Source organism: Platalea leucorodia, assembly GCF_965183815.1.
Source record: "Platalea leucorodia genome assembly, chromosome: 3".
Lineage (NCBI taxonomy): Eukaryota > Metazoa > Chordata > Aves > Pelecaniformes > Threskiornithidae > Platalea > Platalea leucorodia.
In genome coordinates this window covers 1520020-1537377 of record NC_138825.1, presented here as the reverse complement: position 1 = coordinate 1537377, position 17358 = coordinate 1520020, and the positions used below count along the sequence as shown (strand labels likewise).

Below are 17358 nucleotides of genomic sequence, written 5' to 3'. Positions count from 1 at the left end.
GCTCTGGCAGAGCGGGGCCTGCCAGGTGTCGGTGTCAGCCCGTCCTGTGCGCAGGGGTTCGCCTTCGGAGTTGGGTCGCTTGGCCCCTCGCCTCCCCTCGGTAGCTGAGCCTCCCCGGGGGCCGCTGGGTAGCAGCAGGGGAGCCCCCCGAACCCCCAAACTGAACAAAAACCTCTGCAAGACAAAACAAAACACACCACACACACCCCCATAAACATATTCTGTACTAACAGGCATCTCTTTTTTTTTTTTTTTTTTTTTTTTCTTTTCCTCCTCCCCTTCCCTTTTTTCCTCTCCCCTTCCTCCCGCAGAGTTTGCCACACACAAGGATGGATTTCACGGAGGCCTATTCCGATCGATGCTCTGCCGTGGGGCTTGCAGCCAGAGAAGGAAATGTTAAAATGCTGAGGAAACTAATTAAGCAGGGATACAGCATCGATGTCCCAGATAACAGGGGGTGGGTGCCCATCCACGAAGCAGCAGCTCACAATTCCAGTGAATGTCTGAGGCTGCTAGTTCGTGCAGGTAAGGAAAATTCCATGTGAAATAGTGTGATTTTTCTGCTAAATTCCCCTGCGGTATAAAACATAAATTAAATAGCTTTCTCTCATCATATTCTTACTTGTTTTGTAAATTTCTCTGTGGTTTCATAGATACTGACCAGTATGGTAAAGAGAAATTGGCGTGTTGGAGTCTGTGAATGACGCTTGATTTTACTTTACCTTCTCTATCCAAGGCGGTATTTGCGTAGGGCCAGCAATCACTGACACTGCTGTTTGAAAGAGCTGATAACAGCATGTTCGTGGATATACTGTGGGCCACACATCTCAAATAACTTGCTTATTTTAAGAAAATAACTGTGTTTTGTAATTTATTGCCAAGTATACCTTTTCTTGTTATTCTCATTTGTAGCTCCATCTGATGACTACATAAATTCAAAGACGTTCGAAGGGATGTGCGCGCTGCACCTTTCGGCACGCCACGGGTCTTTGGAAAGTGTTCGTCTTCTTCTGGAAGCTGGGGCTGACCCCAATGAAGTTACCACTGAAGCGACCACCGCGCTGTTCCTAGGTGACTCGAGCTTTCTTGAAATCTCAGAACAAACGACGAGTGGGGAATAGCTTATTCACTGAGCTTAAACTCACCAGTTGATCCGCTGCCTATCGTCTTTCATATTTTTGTAGCCTAAATACTAGGCTTTAGACTCGGAGATGGAGTGGGTCTAGAGATTACTTTTTATTTATGGATAAACCTGCTTCAGACTGTGTTTTAAAACAAAATTGTGAAAGCAAATGGGTTTTTTGCATTGCCTTTTGTTTCTTTCTAGCACAGAAAAGGCCTAGGAGGTACAGGATTACATCTGTATGAGGGTGTTTCAAGTCGTCTTTTTTTTTTTTTTTTTTATTTTCTCCCTACTTCTTATGTGAAAAGGCCTCTTATTCTTTTTGCAATTCCTAGCTTAGCAATTAAGGTCCTAAGGTACTAAATATTTTAGTATTTTTTCTATGATTTATATTTGACATAATTAAATGCTTAAAACTTCTGCTATGGTGAATCCTCAGAGTCTAAATCATCTGATTAAATATGCTTATTGTTTTACTCACCTCCGTACCCAGGCAAACATCATGGCTGCTACATTACCTTTGTTTACAAGTCTATTCACATTTTATTTTTAAGCAACTACGTAGCTTATTTGCTTAAAACAGTTGATAACAGGTAGCACTTGTGGGGAAATCATCATTAAAAGCACACTGGATAGTGATAATTAACACTACGTGTAAGTGCTTACGTAGATTAGACGGGGCCAAGGAACGGTCCTGGGGGTGCGCATCCAAGAGATTTTTAACAAGGGGTAAGTTTGTGGTCAGGTTAGTCCAGACTGTGTCATGGGGTTATGGCACAGCTCTGTGTTGGACGTGAGTACTACAAGCCCGAGGCACTCCTTTGGCGAGCTCCTGCGCTAATGCTCTAAAAATTATTCAATGAGTAGCAACTACTCGCAGGTCATTTATCACCATATCGCGCTTTTACGGTTACGCGGGAAACGCGCCTTGCTAGAATTGTTGTTGGCAAAATCTTGAGGATGAATGAGGGTGCGAAGGGAGGCTTTGTCAATGAATGCATTAGCATAAATTAAATGTACACATTAGAAATTAATTTTATATAGGTGTTTAAAACAGTTTTAAACTTTTTTTTAAAAGGTTTAAGTTTGAGGGAATTTTTTTGTAAGATAGTCACTGGGCTTCACAAGTTCGGGAGGCCGTTGTGACTGTCGTGCAGTTGGGTGTCTGCTGCAGAATTGTCTCTGTGCTCCACGGGAAAGAGGGAGGAGAGAAACTTGCTTTTGTTATCTGTGTTAGCACAGTGTAGGTGGAATTTTAACAAGTCTAACTAAAACTTTTTGCGGATAAATTTCCATTCTCCAACTCTGTTTTGGGGGTGTAAATGTACAAGGCAAGTAAGCATATATAAGGCAAGTTTAAAAGAATTATGATTATTGTGTCAAGAAGTTAGTGGTGAGACCATTTGAATTTTTCAATGAGTTCTTTAAATCCAGTTAATGTGAATTTTTTTCTTCGTTTTTTTTGCTGTTCTATTTGAAGCTGTTGAAAATGGACACGCAGACATCGTAAAGTTTCTGCTCCAACACGGAGCAAATGTTAAGGGACCTCATTCTTGGTCTGGATGGAATTCTTTGCACCAAGCTTCTTTTCAGGTAACCTGTAAGTGTATCATATAATTTCCATGTAACTGGTGTATTCTGAGTGATAATTTATCTATTTCTTTGCATTTTTATCCAGTATTTTTTCCTAACCTACCTAGCAGCCATAAGGTTGTCTAAATGCTGAAGGGCTTGCGATGCACCAAAGAGTGTATCTGAAACTACGTGAGATGATGGTGTTGGGAAGCAATAATTATTTAAGTATTATAAGTATTGCATGTACTCACAAGCTCACGTGTTGTATTTGGGAAGTGAATCTCTTACAAGATTTTATGAGAAAGAGTTCTGTTTAGTATCTCGTCATCAGTGAGATGTATGACCTAGTTCCGGAATAGAAATATGTTCGCTTAATGGTTCTAATAAACTAATTTAATTTCTATTTGTATGTATTGTGTAAATGAGCAACTGTGGAAAATTAAATTAAACTTGTCTAATTTCTTCTGCCATTAAATTTTCAGTACATCTTTAGATTATTGAATACATTGCGTTTTTTCTTATTTCTGTTTGGAATGTGTGGGAAAAATAGATTATGTCAATTGCCCACTTTTTTGTTGGTTAAGAACAAAAATATTTATTTCAGGGATGCACTGAGATAATGAAAATACTCCTGGAGAAAGGGGCAAGCAAGGAATGTAAGGATGACTTTGGAATTACACCTTTGTTTGTTGCTGCTCAGTATGGAAAGCTGGAGAGTTTACGGCTGCTTGTATCCCATGGTAATAGTGATCATTCATTTAGCTTTGTTGTTCTTAAACTTGCATCAGCCTGTCACCAGATACAATTTTCGTTCTACTTTTGCGCTTCAGAACTTCAAATTTTAGTGTTTTTAATGTAATTTTAGTTGCAGGTGGGTATGCAAAACCATCTTAATTGCTTAAATCTTGTTTCAGTAATTTAATGTCGTTTTCAGCAAGTGATAGTAGGAAATAATAAATCAAAACTATGAAAAGGTGAAGGCTCATCAGGGTCTTCAAGAAGCCCTCAATAGCACTGCGTTAGTCGTCCGATTTTGATGACGTTGCTCTTGTAATAGGATATTGTTCAGGCTGAGTGAAGATATCTCTCTCTGGTTGTAAAGTGACAGCAACAGTTTCATTCACATAATGAGCAAGTTTTATACAGCTGACTGCGTGTGTCCTTACAACCAAAACAAATTGCGTAAATTTTAAGCCTGAGGGTGCCATGACCTGACCAGAGAAATCGTAGTAACCGATCTGCCAATACCTGGGGGAGAATCTCAAAAAATCGTTGCAATCCAAAGATTGCCTAGCCCATTCCCTTTCCTCCAGCACGTTTGTCTTGTCTTGTGCTGGTCTTTGACAGAGTTAATGTTGAAGCACTGACTGTTTAAAAACTTAGCAACAAACCAGTAAATGTTTCCTTATTGCTGTGGAAAGCCTGTTGTGTTGTGAAGTCACGCTGTGAAAACCAATTACTGATTAACTTTACTTTGTTGTTTATTTTGTCCGTCATAGTGGTGATGTAAAGTATCAGCTTTTTTCCTCAGGCGCAGATATAAACTGTCAAGCCAAGGACAGAGCCACTCCCCTGCTGATTGCTGCGCAGGAGGGCCACGCCGAATGTGTGGAACTGCTGTTATCGAAAGGGGCAGATCCAAACCTCTACTGCAACGAGGACAACTGGCAGTTACCTATTCACGCAGCGGCTGAAATGGGCCATAAGAAGTAGGTGATTAAAAAGACATTCGGGCAAAAGATTCTGGTAATAAAATCCTAATTGACAAAGAGGATATTCAGCTCTAAAAGAGAGTTCTCAAGCTGATTTGTAGTTTAGCGTTTCTGATTGTTTTCTTGTTTTAAATGTCTGTTAGTAGTCCCAGTAAAGTGAACAACCACTTTGAATTCAGCATCTAATCTGGGTCTGATCGGCATCCTAATGGGTTTAGAGAGGTTTCCACAGTGCTGAATCAGATACCAATTCACTCAGTAGCCATATTACTTTTACATTTTAAAATATAAATAACAATAGCATATGCTTTATACATGAATTGAGCAGCTCTTAATTGGAATTATAGTCCTGACTGTTAAGTAGCAGAAGTAATGATATGCAAATAATGAATTAGCTGAACCAGCCAGAAAATCAAAGCCACCAAACAGTTCCTTTAATCCTTCCAGAAGTGCATTTCTAGCTTTGCCCAATCCCAATGGTATAACTCGCTTTCATAGCAGAAAACCCAGAGTGGAAGGAAGTTCCCAGAGTAGCAGGCCATTTGTGGAGAGGCATCTCCCAGGAACCCCATGACGTGCACATGTGTGACAGCATTTAAAATCGGATATGTTAATGATGATGCTAACTGCAAAATTGTTAGTAGATGCTTGATCTTAACCCCTAGCAAAAGGAGGTCATCAGCCGAGTTGTCGTTAAAGTTTGTGCGTCACCTTGATGCCTCTTTTCAAACCGAGGAGGAGGGCAGACTGGAGTAGATGCTGAGGAAGCTGGGTTTTGTTCATTTTCTCAGAAACGGAAGATGGGTTAGCAAAGTTGTCAGTACTAGAAATGTCTTTAAATCAAACGCTGCCTTCGTAGCTTTTGCAGCAATATGTAACTGGCGACCTCTGAGCAACGCCAGCAAGTTCCAGCAGCAAAGGAATCTGTGTTTATCACTAATCCTTGTTGGCTGGAAAGGATGTGGACCAGAGGTGTGAGCTATGAAACAGAATGACTTTTCTGTTTCAGTATCTCGGTGAGTGTTGTTGAACAGAACTAAGTATTAATTCTATTTGCAAGTCACATTTTCAGTTTGCTTCCAGACTTCTGTGAAGTCTGGATTTAATGTGCAGAGGTACTCTATTGCTGTAAAAAGGATTGTTGGATAATAGGAAATATCTGTCTCTGATTCACATTAAAATATTTATTGCCAGCCTAAATCCATGCCAAAGCACAACATTTGTTACGGGTCTGTATATGAAGTGATAAAGGTTGTTCTTTATGCAAACTCAACAGTGAAAAAACAGGAAGGATTTTCTTCTTAAGTTGTAATGACCATATGAAAAATGACCACACATTTAAAATTAATTATTGCAAAAGATCACAAAATAAATAGTGCTTTCAAATACTTGCAGGATACTGGAGTTGCTAATACCAGTTACCGATCGGATTTGTGACAAAGGCAAAGGCAAAGTGAGCCCGGTGTATTCAGCAGTATATGGTGGTAATAAAGAATGTTTGGAAATGTTACTTAAAGAAGGCTACAGTCCAGATGCTCAAGAGTGCCTTAACTTCGACTGCAGTTCACCCATGTGTATGGTCTTCCAAAAAGAGTAAGTAGTCCTCTTATATTTTGAAGCTATTCATAATTATGTTGGCCTTTATTTAAGTTTTCTTAAACGTGCGGTTTTCTGCCCTCCTTCCTCAATTCTTGAGCTGCTGGAGTTAAACTCTAAGTATCCGAATGGTGCGTGGGGTTTGGATTGCGTGCACGAGCTGAAGAACCTTGCTGAAAGCCCCGAGGGGAAGCTCGGCTCTTTGAAGAAGAGTCTTGTAGAACATAATTGCAGTTTTCGTGCTTTCAGGAGGCCTTATCAACACGTCTCTGTCTCCGGGGAACGTGACTCGATGCTGTAATTGGATCAAAAGGACTCTTGAGTAGCCAGATTCTTTTCAGTAAGGATGAGTTATTGGAAAATAGCGTTTTCTTTTTCTGTAGGCCAGTCTCGTGCATAAGACAAGCAGAATTAATCAGCTCAACACTCTAGCTGTAAGGAGGACTGGGCAACTGAATGATGTATTCTTTTAGATCATGACCCATTTCTTTTTATGCCTGGTGAATGATGTGCACCCCTGGTATTCAGCAGGAAATAACCCAATGCTTACTTCATAATGCAAAGGCTATAATTTTGGAGGAAAAATAATAAGGTATAAAAGCCTTACTCCTAAGCGTGTGTGTATATATATATATATATGGTATGTCAATGAGGTGCTCTTCATGTCCTTATTGTTGATTTTCTTTTTTTTCCTTCCCTTTAGTGCAGAAGTTTCTTCTTCCTTTTTCTGTGGGAAATTAATTTGTGGAGGTAGTGGGCTATTACTATAAAAGATCTAGATGTTGCTGGCCCCAAGCTTGCCTTGTGCTCCTCCCAAACTAATTTAATATATAAAATAACCTTCAAAAGGTTATTTTATATATTGTTATAATTTTATATATTGTTATAATTTTATATATTGTTATAACTTTATATATTGTAATATATATATTGTAGAAACAATATAAATTTTTTATAATTTTATAATATATAATATATAAATTTATAATATATATTGTTATAATTTTATATATTGTTATAATTAATATAGACCAGCTCAAATCAAGGTAGAGAATCAAATCTTGGTCACCTCTTGGCAGCTTTGAGCTTTGCATAGAGCTGTAACGTCATTGTGCTTCACGTTTTAATTGAGGCTTGAGAGCAGTTACCTGATACTGCTTTATGCTTTGGAACAACGGAGAATTTCATGTGGTAGAGAATACATTTGAAAACTTTTTTTTTGTCTTTAGCTGATTGCTGTCTATCATTTAATATTTTGCCAGAATTCTAGTTAGTTCACCCTTTGTAGACACTTCTCCTTGGGAATATTAATGTGAAGTAATATTGTGTGGCTAGTGTGCTGCATTAAGGAAAATATCTTCAATGAAGGCTTTTAAATCTTCTTAAACTCAGATTCTAACAGAATATTTCATGTACATGAATCAAAATATACTGCTTATGTGCTGCCATTTAAATTAATGAGGTTTTGGTAGTAGTGAATTTAGTTCACGCCCCTTAAAAAGCAGTTTATCCGGCAGATGCAAAAACATAGCTTTTGGGGCTAGCTTTCATTTGGAAGTCATGATTTCAGTTTCTCCTTCTTGCCTCTTGTCTTCCACATGGGACCTGCTCTGATTTCCTTTATTTAAGGAAGAAAAATCAAAATATGCAATATTTTAACAGTCCTTAGATTCCAGAAGTGTGTCACCTGCAAGCGTTTTTAGCCAAAATACTGACATTTAGAGGATGTGCCTCGGTGCCCTGAATTTTATAAACAGCTGAGGCTTGTACACAGATGCGTAGAGGCTATCTGAGAAATTATTTTTTACAAGAAAGCTTGTTGTAATTAATATAGACCAATCATGGTCTTGAGGTGATGTACTTTTTTTCCCCCCTGGATAAAGCTGTTGAAAGAATTAACTTTGCTGGGATATTCTTTGCTGAATATGCTTGAATATATGTGTTTGTAAAGTGTGTACTAGCTGCATGCTATTAATTAATAGGATCGCACATTCTTCCAGTTGGCTTAGGAAAATCTTTAAAAACTTTACCAGATATATGCCATCAATCTACAGTGCCATAATTGTAATAAATAACTTGCCAGTCATTCATGATGTTCCTGAAGTGAAAATACGACAGTAATATTCTGATCGAGTTTATCCTACTTGAACTAAGAAGGCTTATTTCAAGGAGGGAAATCAAGGACAGAATTATTATTTTTGTTGTTGTTGCTAGTGAAAGGACATCCCAGCGACTGTGCCTGCGAAGCAGCGCCTAGGGTTTGTTAGAGTTGTCTTTGAAAATCTTTGGACACCGTTTTCCCCCTTCTGTCCTATCCTTAGTATGTAATAAATAGTTTAGGAAGGGATGCAGACCAGATAACTACTAAAATGTGCTGTAAATGAGGCAGGTAACATATATCACCGCTTCCAAGAAGTAATGTGCAATCTAATTACTAACTAATAAACAACACGCTAATTACCAGTCATAATCTCATTCGTTATCATATTACCATATTATAATTGATAATGATAAACTGATTTTTACTGAAAACATTTTAAAATGTTTACAATAGTTCAGTGGGTTGCAGAGCTTCCTGCAAACACAGCTGGTTATAAATTAAACCCTTAACGAGTTTGAACCTTGGGCTGGTCCCTGAGTTCTGGGGGGCAATCATTTGATATTTTCACATACTTGCCCGCCTATCACATACGGCGTATTTTTAAGGTGAAACCTCGCCACGCGGGCACTTCCAGGAAGCACGTGGTGGATCGGCGGTGCGGCGATGCCTCCGGGTCACGGACACCAGTAGTGGATGACTTTGGGCAGTTTCTATGGGCGATCAAAAGGCGTGCTCTGAAGGGCGGGAAGCTGGTTGGAGCCATAGGCTTTTCAGGACAAAAAGAACAAATGAGTCAAATGTAGGGACTGGGGTCTCCTGAAGGAATTCTACATTTTAAACCGATGCTTTCCAGAAAGAACTGCAGTCGGAATGGCGTGCTGGGTTTTTCTTTGGTTTGGGGGGATTTTTGGTAGAAGAAATTTGCTTTCTCGGATGTAAAAAGTGAAATGGTAGATGCTTTCTGGGGAAGAACTAACAGGATGCTTCTTCCTTGTGTGCTGTTCACAGGTTTTTTTATTTCACTGATATTTTCCTGAAATACGGGATCACCTTACTCGGGATTAATTTGGGATATTGCCTGTTCCATGAAAAGTTTACTTTGTTTCAACGCTTCTTGAAGCTGGGCTGTTTGCTGCCTTCTGGGGACCAATTATCGGAGTTCATAAATTACACAATTAAAGCGCATGAGGAGTACAAGGAATGGCTGCCTTATCTGCTCTTGGCTGGTTTTAATCCAGTGAATTTAATGTGCAGACTCTGGTAAGCAGATAATGTTATCTTGTTTACTTAAATATTGTAGGCTAATCCGCAGAGCTGTTGCCAATGTTATTTAACGTGTGCTTTCAGAGGACAGTACTTGATAATCGGTTGCCGTGATCAGGAATGGTGAGGGTTAGGGAGAGTCTGAAATAAAACATGGACGGGTGATGGCTGGATTCAGTAAAACAAATTTCTTTTAGGAAGAAAGCCAGAATGGAGATTGCTTTATCACTACCCTGGAGAAAGGCATCGTTTCGCAATTTTTATATCAAACATCTCTTATTAGCCCCCAAATTTAATTGCAAATTGCGTGTGTATGTATGGTACAGTAATGGTACGAAGGATTTCAAATCCTGAGAAAGACGTCAGGAGGGATGGGAAACAAAGGTAAGGTGAAGCTGGGCCAAGGCTAGGAGGAGAGGAAACGCATGCAGTTAGCGATTGTGTTATGCAAAATAATGTGGCAAAAACTCCAGTCTGGGGCGGTTTTTGTTTGGTTGGTTTTTAATTCTTTCGCATACAAATAACTGCGTGGTGATGTTTTCTATTTAATAAGGCATACAGAATTAAGCTTATATTTAAAATTATGAAGCGTTTGTGTTTTCTTCTGTTTTTTTTTTTTTCTTGTGCGTGAAGATGACGCTTAGACTTTACTACCGTATGTGTCAGCCGTTCGCAACATAATGCGAGTTGTATAAACTCATTACATGCATTACTTAACTGTATGAAAGGAGTAGGATCTTAAGATTTACTTAAATATTGATTTATATTTTAGATACAGTTAAGATATTATTGGTAGTTTTAAATGCATTCGTTAATGATTACCAGAATCTCACTAAGTCATAAGCATCAATGGCCTTCTGAACGGTAATTAGAGAAGCATATGTAAAGCACAGTATATCTGTGCTTCTGTAGATCATATTTATTCATAGAAGACTGAGTGATTGGAAAAGTAAACAGACTACAAGATTGCAGTTCAGCGAGTGAACAAATCTCACTGTCCATGTATACCATAGATGATGCTTTTTCATATTTTCTTACATAATTCACAAATACTTTTATACCAATTACTTCCTTTGTTTAAATATCCACTTTTAAAAATAATACTTATCACATCATAATCTACAAAACTAATGTTTTTATGAGTTTAACTTCAATATTAATTGTTCCATCCTGGAAGATAACAGGAGGATCCTAGACAGCAAATGACATTTATGCATACGGTTCATTAACTGTCTCTGGCTCCTTGTGCAAAACAACTGTATAATCAAGCATAAACCGGTCAGTCTAGAGCACTGACAATTTTAATTACCAGTGGGAAGAGGAAAATCGCCATTCTCTTAAAGAAAGCGAGGCAAATCTCTCTCCTGTATGGTTTTTGGTAAATGTATGAAAGTCCAGTCAAATAGGAAAAATGAAATAATAAAAACTAGAAAGGACATAAAATCATTTTGACATGAATCTCTTGTAAAAAGCAAGTGTATCAAAAATGCGTAGTCTGGTATTTTTGTGCGTTTAGAGCATTTAGATTTCCGTTCAGATGAAAATTCAGGATTGTATACATCTAGCCGAGAAGCTGTCCTGTGGAACTGCACGGCTCTTCGTCATGTGTCGTACTAAAGCAGTTGGTTTACCTGCTGTTAAACCTCCTTGTACGCTTTGTTCAGTTAAGCTATTGTTAAGAGTACTTCACACCTGCTGAAGATTTGAAATGTAAATCATACTCATTTCTGAATACATGCAACTGCAATCTCTGGTAGAAGGAGAGTTTGAAACACCTGCAAATTTTGAGGGTTTTTTGTTTTGTTTTAATAAATAAGTAGCTAAGTATATGCGCATTTTTCCCCAAAAAGCGATGGTAATGCTTATAATGCTCTGGTGTCTTGACCCCTTATTAAAATTGAGGTGGAAATGGAATAAGAAATTAGCGCAGAGGAGAATGCGGCCTATTACTGAGGCATTTAAATTTCAGAGCAGATATTTTTCTCTTACAGTCCAACTTCCTTTTGAAAAGAAATGGAGGAAGGTAAAATTACATTAGTAAAGGCTTCTGCTGTCAAAATTACTTTGGATTTCTCTCTAATGGTTTTCTGTTTCTGGGCTTAGGATGTAGGGTGCTAAGGATTTGTTAGAAAACAGTAAAGCTTTCTATGCGTTGTTTCCAGTATTATATTTATGCGATTGTGTAAAATGATATTTTATGGGAGTCTTTGTTATGCAGGATTTTCTCTGTGAGCGAGAATGCCCTTAATTTCATCCTGGAGTTCACGAACTGGAAGAGACTTCCTCCAGCCGTAGAGCAAGACCTTTCAGACTACAAAGAGAAGTTCACCTGGACTCCCAAGAGCCATTTCGGTAAGCGATACAGTTAGGAAAAAAATAAAAAAGTCTCTGTCTAAGCCAGCTTCCAGGCTGTAAGTGGGAAGCAGCTCCGTGTGCTAACGCACGATGGCAAAGAAGGTTCAATACTCGATAGGCGTTGCTTGTCCAGAAACTGGGGAGCAGAAATAGCAGTTACCCTAAACAAACAAACAAGCAAAACGTATTTGAATGAATTTTACTCATTACGTTGTTCAATTCGTCGTTAGCACGTTTCAAGCAGGTGTTCTCAGTCTAGGCGATCTTGTCCACTTCAAATTAGTGCGTGTGCTATAAAATATGGGTAGTGACTGTAAATTAGTATGGCACCATTCTGAAATGATTTGTTCAGCCTCTTGGAAGAGTTAAGGGAAGATGCTCAACATTACTTGGTTATGTTTTCTAGACAATATCCCACTGCTTTTATGGTTTTTTAATTCAATTTGTATTTCCAATGAAGTGTCTATCCTGTTCTGTAAGCATTTGACAGTGATTAAAATAGGAACCATATAAATCATCATGCTAAATACCTACAAATCTAGCTGTTCATTGTCACTCCTGTAATCAAAATGTGTCAGGCAAAAAGATTCAGTAATCGATTGTCCAGGAAAACACTCCGGTGCTCACTGCATTCACCCGTCAGAAAAGCAGCTTTAACATACAGGTCATGCACTGTGACCTATGCATTACGTGACTGAAAAATTGTGCTCAGATGTCTTTTGTTAGTGACTCATTTCAAAGCAAATTCTTCTTTGGAAGAGTCTGTAATAATTTTAAAAATGTCTAAGTGATAATGTTATTAAATAATACTTCCTTTGGAATATTTTGAGCTAATTAGGATATCTTTTTGGAGTTAAAAAAAAGGTTTTATTTGGGGAAATTCAGATGAAGTTATTTCTTTGTTTCCTTTGCTATTAGTAAATGTATTTGTGTTGTAATAGCATCCAGTAACTAAAGCCAAAGAGAGAAAGCAGAGGGGAAAAAGCAGGGGAGAAAGTTTGAAAGCTTTCGCTTTTTCATTCTTCCAGCCAAGAGCAGGCAGGGCAAGCAGGCCAGCTGCTGTGCTGAGGGGCAGGCTTCCCCGCCTGAGAAATACCAAGCACTTGAACCGAGATAAGCTGGTCACGTGCGTGAGCAGAGGAAACTAAAAATGAAGGGTTTGTGCGGAAAAGTTCAAGAACTGCTGTTCACACCTCCCGCTGGAGGCTTGCAAAATGTACGGTCCCGTGGAGTTACACGCCTGCTCTACTTACCCTTCAATACTGAAATACAGAAAAGATTGCAGTCAATATTACAGATTCCTTGTGAATAAAATAAATGGAGAAGCCACTCCAGGAGAGTCTGGAGGCACTAGAGTTCTGTATCAGGATAAGTTGATCTATAATGTGAAAGTTTGTGTTTGAGCGAATGCACATTTACAGCACCGTTTGCGTCTCTTTTGGCACGGTGGTTGTCCTAAGTCAAGTTATTTAGCAACCCGTTAGAACATTTGGCATCATATGCCAACTGAGTCATGCTATCATTTAATACTCATCCTAAAAGTGTTTTCCCTTGTGTTATTTTGTTGCTGGGTTTACTTCTAGACTTAATTTTTCATTTCTTGTAAGGTGGCATGAGTGTCTCTCTCCCCAGGCAGGTAGCTGTTCTAGGCTGGGTAGATGAAACTTTCTGATTAAGGATAAAATGATTCTTTGACACATTGTTTCGAGAAGTTTAAGGTAACTTTTCTAGCTCCTGTAGGGAAATTCCGAAAATGCTGATTCTAGCAGGCAACAGCCCTTCACTACCGAGAACTCTGCCTCGTTATCTGCCAGAGACTGGGGTGTTCCGATGGGATCCAGCTAAACCAGGTAACTGTAGGCAGGCGATGTAATGCCGTGGTGTCCTGTTGGGTGTTTGACTTGGGTTTTAATTTTTCAGCCTTCATTCCTTCCCTGTCTCATCTTTGTCGTCTTGAGATCCGGTCCATTTTAACGAGTGAACGCCTACGATCAGACCGGTTTATCCGGGAATTGCCATTGCCAGCTTGTCTCCAGGACTACCTTCTCTACTTGGATGTACTGCGAGTCAACGCTATCCCAGAAGCGGAGGATTACCTGGGGCAGAGAGAGGAGGGAGCTCCCTCTACCAGTCGCTCCAGCGCTGAAGATGCAGAGAGGAGGGACGCCTGTGTTAGGTGACGGCGCTGCCAGTGACTGAACTCTGCGGCTGCAGATTTTGTAATGGCAATTAGCAGACACTGGAGAAGAACTACTGTAAATAACTGTAGTAATAAGTCTTTCCATGCTGTAGTTTTATACTATATCTAGAAGTTTGTTAGTTCTGTGATTCACTTGTTTAAAAAGTCTGTTGTAGCTTTCTAAGTCTGTGAACATTTTCTGGTTTTTGAAAGGAAATTTTTAACTCTTACAGAGTAAAATTACCTTGTTCAATGAACATAGCTTACATAGTGGTCGAAATCTATTTGGTCGGACGTTGTTAACAGACACTTTATTCTAAGTACTGCGTATACCAAATGAAATTATCCGAAAGTCAAGGAACACAATATTCTATTATTGTGATGAATTTTTGTGTTGGGGAGTGATCTAGCTGAACCAGAGACAGGAAAATAATATAAGAAAGCAATTTTTTTGCTGAAGGAAGAGTGATTTTTTTTTTTTTTTTTTTTTTTTTTTTTTTCCCTTCCCCTTTCCTTGGTCATCTACATTTGGCAGAAAGTTGGAGTGGGAGGCTGGCTCGGAGCCTGCACCCAGTCCCTCCCCTTGCGTAGCCCATGGGCAAGGCACGAAATGTCCCCGCAAGCACACCGACGCGACACCGCCGTACAAAAATCCCTCCTTCAATGAAGTGAAAAAGCAACCGCCGTCCCCACAGGGTGGGTGACGTGACAGGGACACCTCGGTGGAAGACAGCTGCATCCCTCGTGCTGGGAAAGCCCTCGTCCTGCAGAGGCGAAGCCAGCGCTGCCGGGCTCACCGGTAGTAGATGCTGAAGGCGTGGAGGATGTACAGGAAGGTCGTGATGAAGGCGAAGAACTGCACGAGAAGAAGAGCAAAAGCTGGGGTCAGCTGGGAGAGTCTTCACCCCATCTCTTCTCGGTGCTCTCAGCCTGGGGAAACATCCCAGCCTCGAAGAAGAGGCAGAGCCCCCCACGTTTCCCAGGAGGCAGCCACGCCAGGCTGTCCACGAGCTGCTGGACCCTGAGAAGCCCACCCTGCCTGCACGACCCAACAGAGACGAGGAGCTGAAGCTCTGACAAGTGTGACACTGCTGGGCTCGGGATGGCTGTGCTGTGGCTTTAATATTTGCTTTTGCATCTCCCCAAGGGGAATTGCGGGTGCTCCGGCCTGCCTGGGGTTTTCTGGACTGACTCACCGATGCGGCGCTGTTGAGCTGGTAGTAAAGCGGCATCCTTGGGCGAAACTCAGAGGTGATGGTCGCGTTGGCTTGCAAGACAGCAGCGCTCATGTACAGAATGGCCGTGGCGCCGTGGTACAAACTGTCCTGCAAAACAAGGGAGCGGCGAGGATCAAAGCCTGCCCGGGACTGTCCTTCTCTGATGTGCCCTGAGGACGAGGTCCATCCTCTGCACGTGTGAGTGCTCGAACAGGACAGGCACAGCCAGACGGGAGCTGGGACCAAACCCTCGTACCGTGCCGAACCCTCCCCTGTGCCCAGGCAGCACCCAGGGCATAGCCCAGCTTCCCTCAGCATTTCCAGTCAAGGCAAAAGGAGGAAAAAGGGGCTGGTTGGTTGCCAAAGGGCCAGCAACTGGCTGGCTAACCTGTCGTCAGCCACGGTAGTCTTGCGCCCACACTGCTGCCGCCAAGATCTGCCGCTGCCCTAGCCCCTCCTTACCAGCACTCTCCAGTTCTCGCTGTTTTTGTGAAAGCCGAAGAGGTAGCTTAAGAGGAGCAGCAGGGAGATGAGCCAGGAGCTGAGGGACACGTACATCACCCATCCCTGCAGCAGCGGCAAGGAGACGGAGGTAGCAGCGACGAGGATCCACACCCAGGTCCCGCAGAGCTGCCGGGGACAAACGTAGGCGCCTCCAATGAGCACGGGATGGGGAAAGCCCCTTCTCCTCCCCGAGTCCCCCCTCGCCTCCCTCCCGGGCCGGCCCCAGCAGCCGTGGGAAGCCCTGCATCTTCGGGCAGCGCGGACGAGCATCCCGGCACAACAGCGGCACCGCAGCCTGGCACGAGCGTCCCTGAACGCTCTTGGGAAATACTTCAAAAAGTTTCTTACAAAAGGTTTGCTGCAGTGTTTGACGCAAGGAACACAAGGAAACATCCCACCCCGAGGGCTTTGGCAGAGAAGCCAGAAAATATGCTTTTATCTGGGAAAGGCGGATGGCCACATCGGCCCAGCCCTGCCTGCTCGTTAAATCTCCTGGGCTTGAAATCACGGCAGGAGGAAGTCTCCTCCTGACTCCACGCACCAGCCCAGAGTGAGTCGCTTGCTCCGGATCCACCTAAATATTTACCGTGCACAAATAGCACGCAGGGTTAGCTGGATAGGCTCACGCTGCCCTGTGCCGCTCCAGCTCCGGCGGATGAAACTCCCCCAGATTTGCAGCGGGGAGCTGAGCCTGTCGGCACGGGCGGCTCACGGCAAAGCCCAGCCGCAGCGATTGTGCCCGTGGAGCGTGGGTGGTGTGCGTCGCCAGCGCTGTCTCATGTGTCAAAGTACAGCAGCCGTTATCTCGGCCAGTCCCACCGGATGCCCTCTGGACCCAGGAGCAATCGAAAGATTCATGGAATGTCACAGGTTACAAGATACCCAACTGCCTTCAAGCCCTTGGAAAGACTTAATACAGAGAACAAAATTCCCTTGATTTTTCAAGCAATTTCTCTGCGATAACTAAAGCTGCTTCTGCCCCGGAGGCACTGGCAGCTCTTCAGCCTCTCCCAGCCCCACGGCAGCCGGCAACCCTTGCACAGGCTCTGGGATGGAGGTGGAGCGTATCTTGTCCTCAAGCTGTTCCAAAAAAAACACATCACGAAGACCACCTTTGTGCATTCGGTATAAACTAAAAGAAAAGACGCTATTTCCCACTAACACTGTCTTCAGGATCGTTTCGGGGGCTGCTCCCTGATTAATGGGGTGCTGTAACGCAGCAAAGCTCGGCATACTCACTATCTCCGGTAGGATGAAGGCGTAGGGGATGGTTTTGAAGACGGCGGGTCCGGAGGGCACGGTGGGCTGCGTGGAGGCCCCAGGGGGACACGCCGAGTCCATCTCCTCTCAGCTGATGCCACCACCGCTCGGGCTCGGCTCCGCTTACACTTGCCTGTGCCGCACCGCTCCCCTGCGCGGTTTTAAGAGACACACCCGCAGGGACGTAATCACAGAAACCAGCCCAGGCTGGCACCACGCTGCTTCCTCCAGCTGAAGGAGCCCTCAGCAGCCCTCCGGTTATTGCGGCTGGCTCCACACGCCCCGCTGCCAACACTGGGACGGGAGAGCAACGGGACCCCGGCCCCGCCACACAATCAGTTCAAGGTCTCGAACGAGAGGGGAAAGAAGAAAAAATCCTACACCACGCTGGGGCAGGAACGTTTCCTGCAATGGATTTTTGTCCTTGGCACACTTTCAAGCCTGAAATATTTTCACTTCCGCTGTTGTTGCCT

General features: G+C 42.3%; 2 protein-coding genes across 7 annotated transcripts in view; one reads left to right on the top strand and one right to left on the bottom strand.

The window, feature by feature from the left end:
• The window catches only part of ASB3 (ankyrin repeat and SOCS box containing 3), a gene marked incomplete at its 3' end in the record, with an annotated part of 31351 nt that extends 16743 nt beyond the window's left edge, over window positions 1-14608 (top strand). For 3 of the 5 annotated variants that reach the window (XM_082307368.1, XM_082307367.1, XM_082307369.1), the window contains exons 2-11: window positions 312-525; window positions 913-1071; window positions 2604-2716; window positions 3303-3438; window positions 4230-4407; window positions 5806-6003; window positions 9116-9367; window positions 11589-11722; window positions 13646-13901; window positions 14440-14608. In XM_082307368.1, the coding sequence (XP_082163494.1) occupies window positions 330-525; window positions 913-1071; window positions 2604-2716; window positions 3303-3438; window positions 4230-4407; window positions 5806-6003; window positions 9116-9367; window positions 11589-11722; window positions 13646-13901; window positions 14440-14608 (1791 nt within the window). In that variant the 5' untranslated portion in view covers window positions 312-329. Of the gene's footprint in view, window positions 1-311; window positions 526-912; window positions 1072-2603; window positions 2717-3302; window positions 3439-4229; window positions 4408-5805; window positions 6004-9115; window positions 9368-11588; window positions 11723-13645; window positions 13981-14439 lie in introns of all 5 variants that reach the window. The other 2 variants (XR_014227722.1, XM_082307370.1) reach the window with 2 other exon arrangements.
• A 51-nt stretch (window positions 14609-14659) lies between these two features.
• MALL (mal, T cell differentiation protein like) lies at window positions 14660-17323 on the bottom strand. Of its 2 annotated transcripts, XM_082307373.1 has the most exons (4): window positions 16865-17323; window positions 15584-15751; window positions 15101-15229; window positions 14660-14760 (listed from the first exon to the last, which is right to left on the bottom strand). In XM_082307373.1, the coding sequence occupies exons 1-4, from the start codon at window positions 16964-16966 to the stop codon at window positions 14698-14700; spliced, it is 462 nt and encodes a 153-aa protein (XP_082163499.1). In that variant the 5' UTR covers window positions 16967-17323; the 3' UTR covers window positions 14660-14697. The 2 variants fall into 2 exon arrangements, with proteins under 2 accessions (XP_082163499.1, XP_082163498.1); XM_082307372.1 differs by having other exon boundaries at window positions 15584-17323.
• Window positions 17324-17358: the final 35 nt, after the last annotated feature.

Excerpts from the sequence above, each read along its gene's own strand:
- MALL (XM_082307372.1), bottom strand. The coding sequence starts at position 16,018 with ATGTTTCCTTGTGTTCCTTGCGTCAAACACTGCAGCAAACCTTTTGTA. Across the intron at positions 15,230-15,583 it reads GCGAGAACTGGAGAGTGCTG|GACAGTTTGTACCACGGCGC; the intron begins GTAAGGAGGGGC and ends CTTGTTTTGCAG. Across the intron at positions 14,761-15,100 it reads AGCTCAACAGCGCCGCATCG|TTCTTCGCCTTCATCACGAC; the intron begins GTGAGTCAGTCC and ends CTTCTCGTGCAG.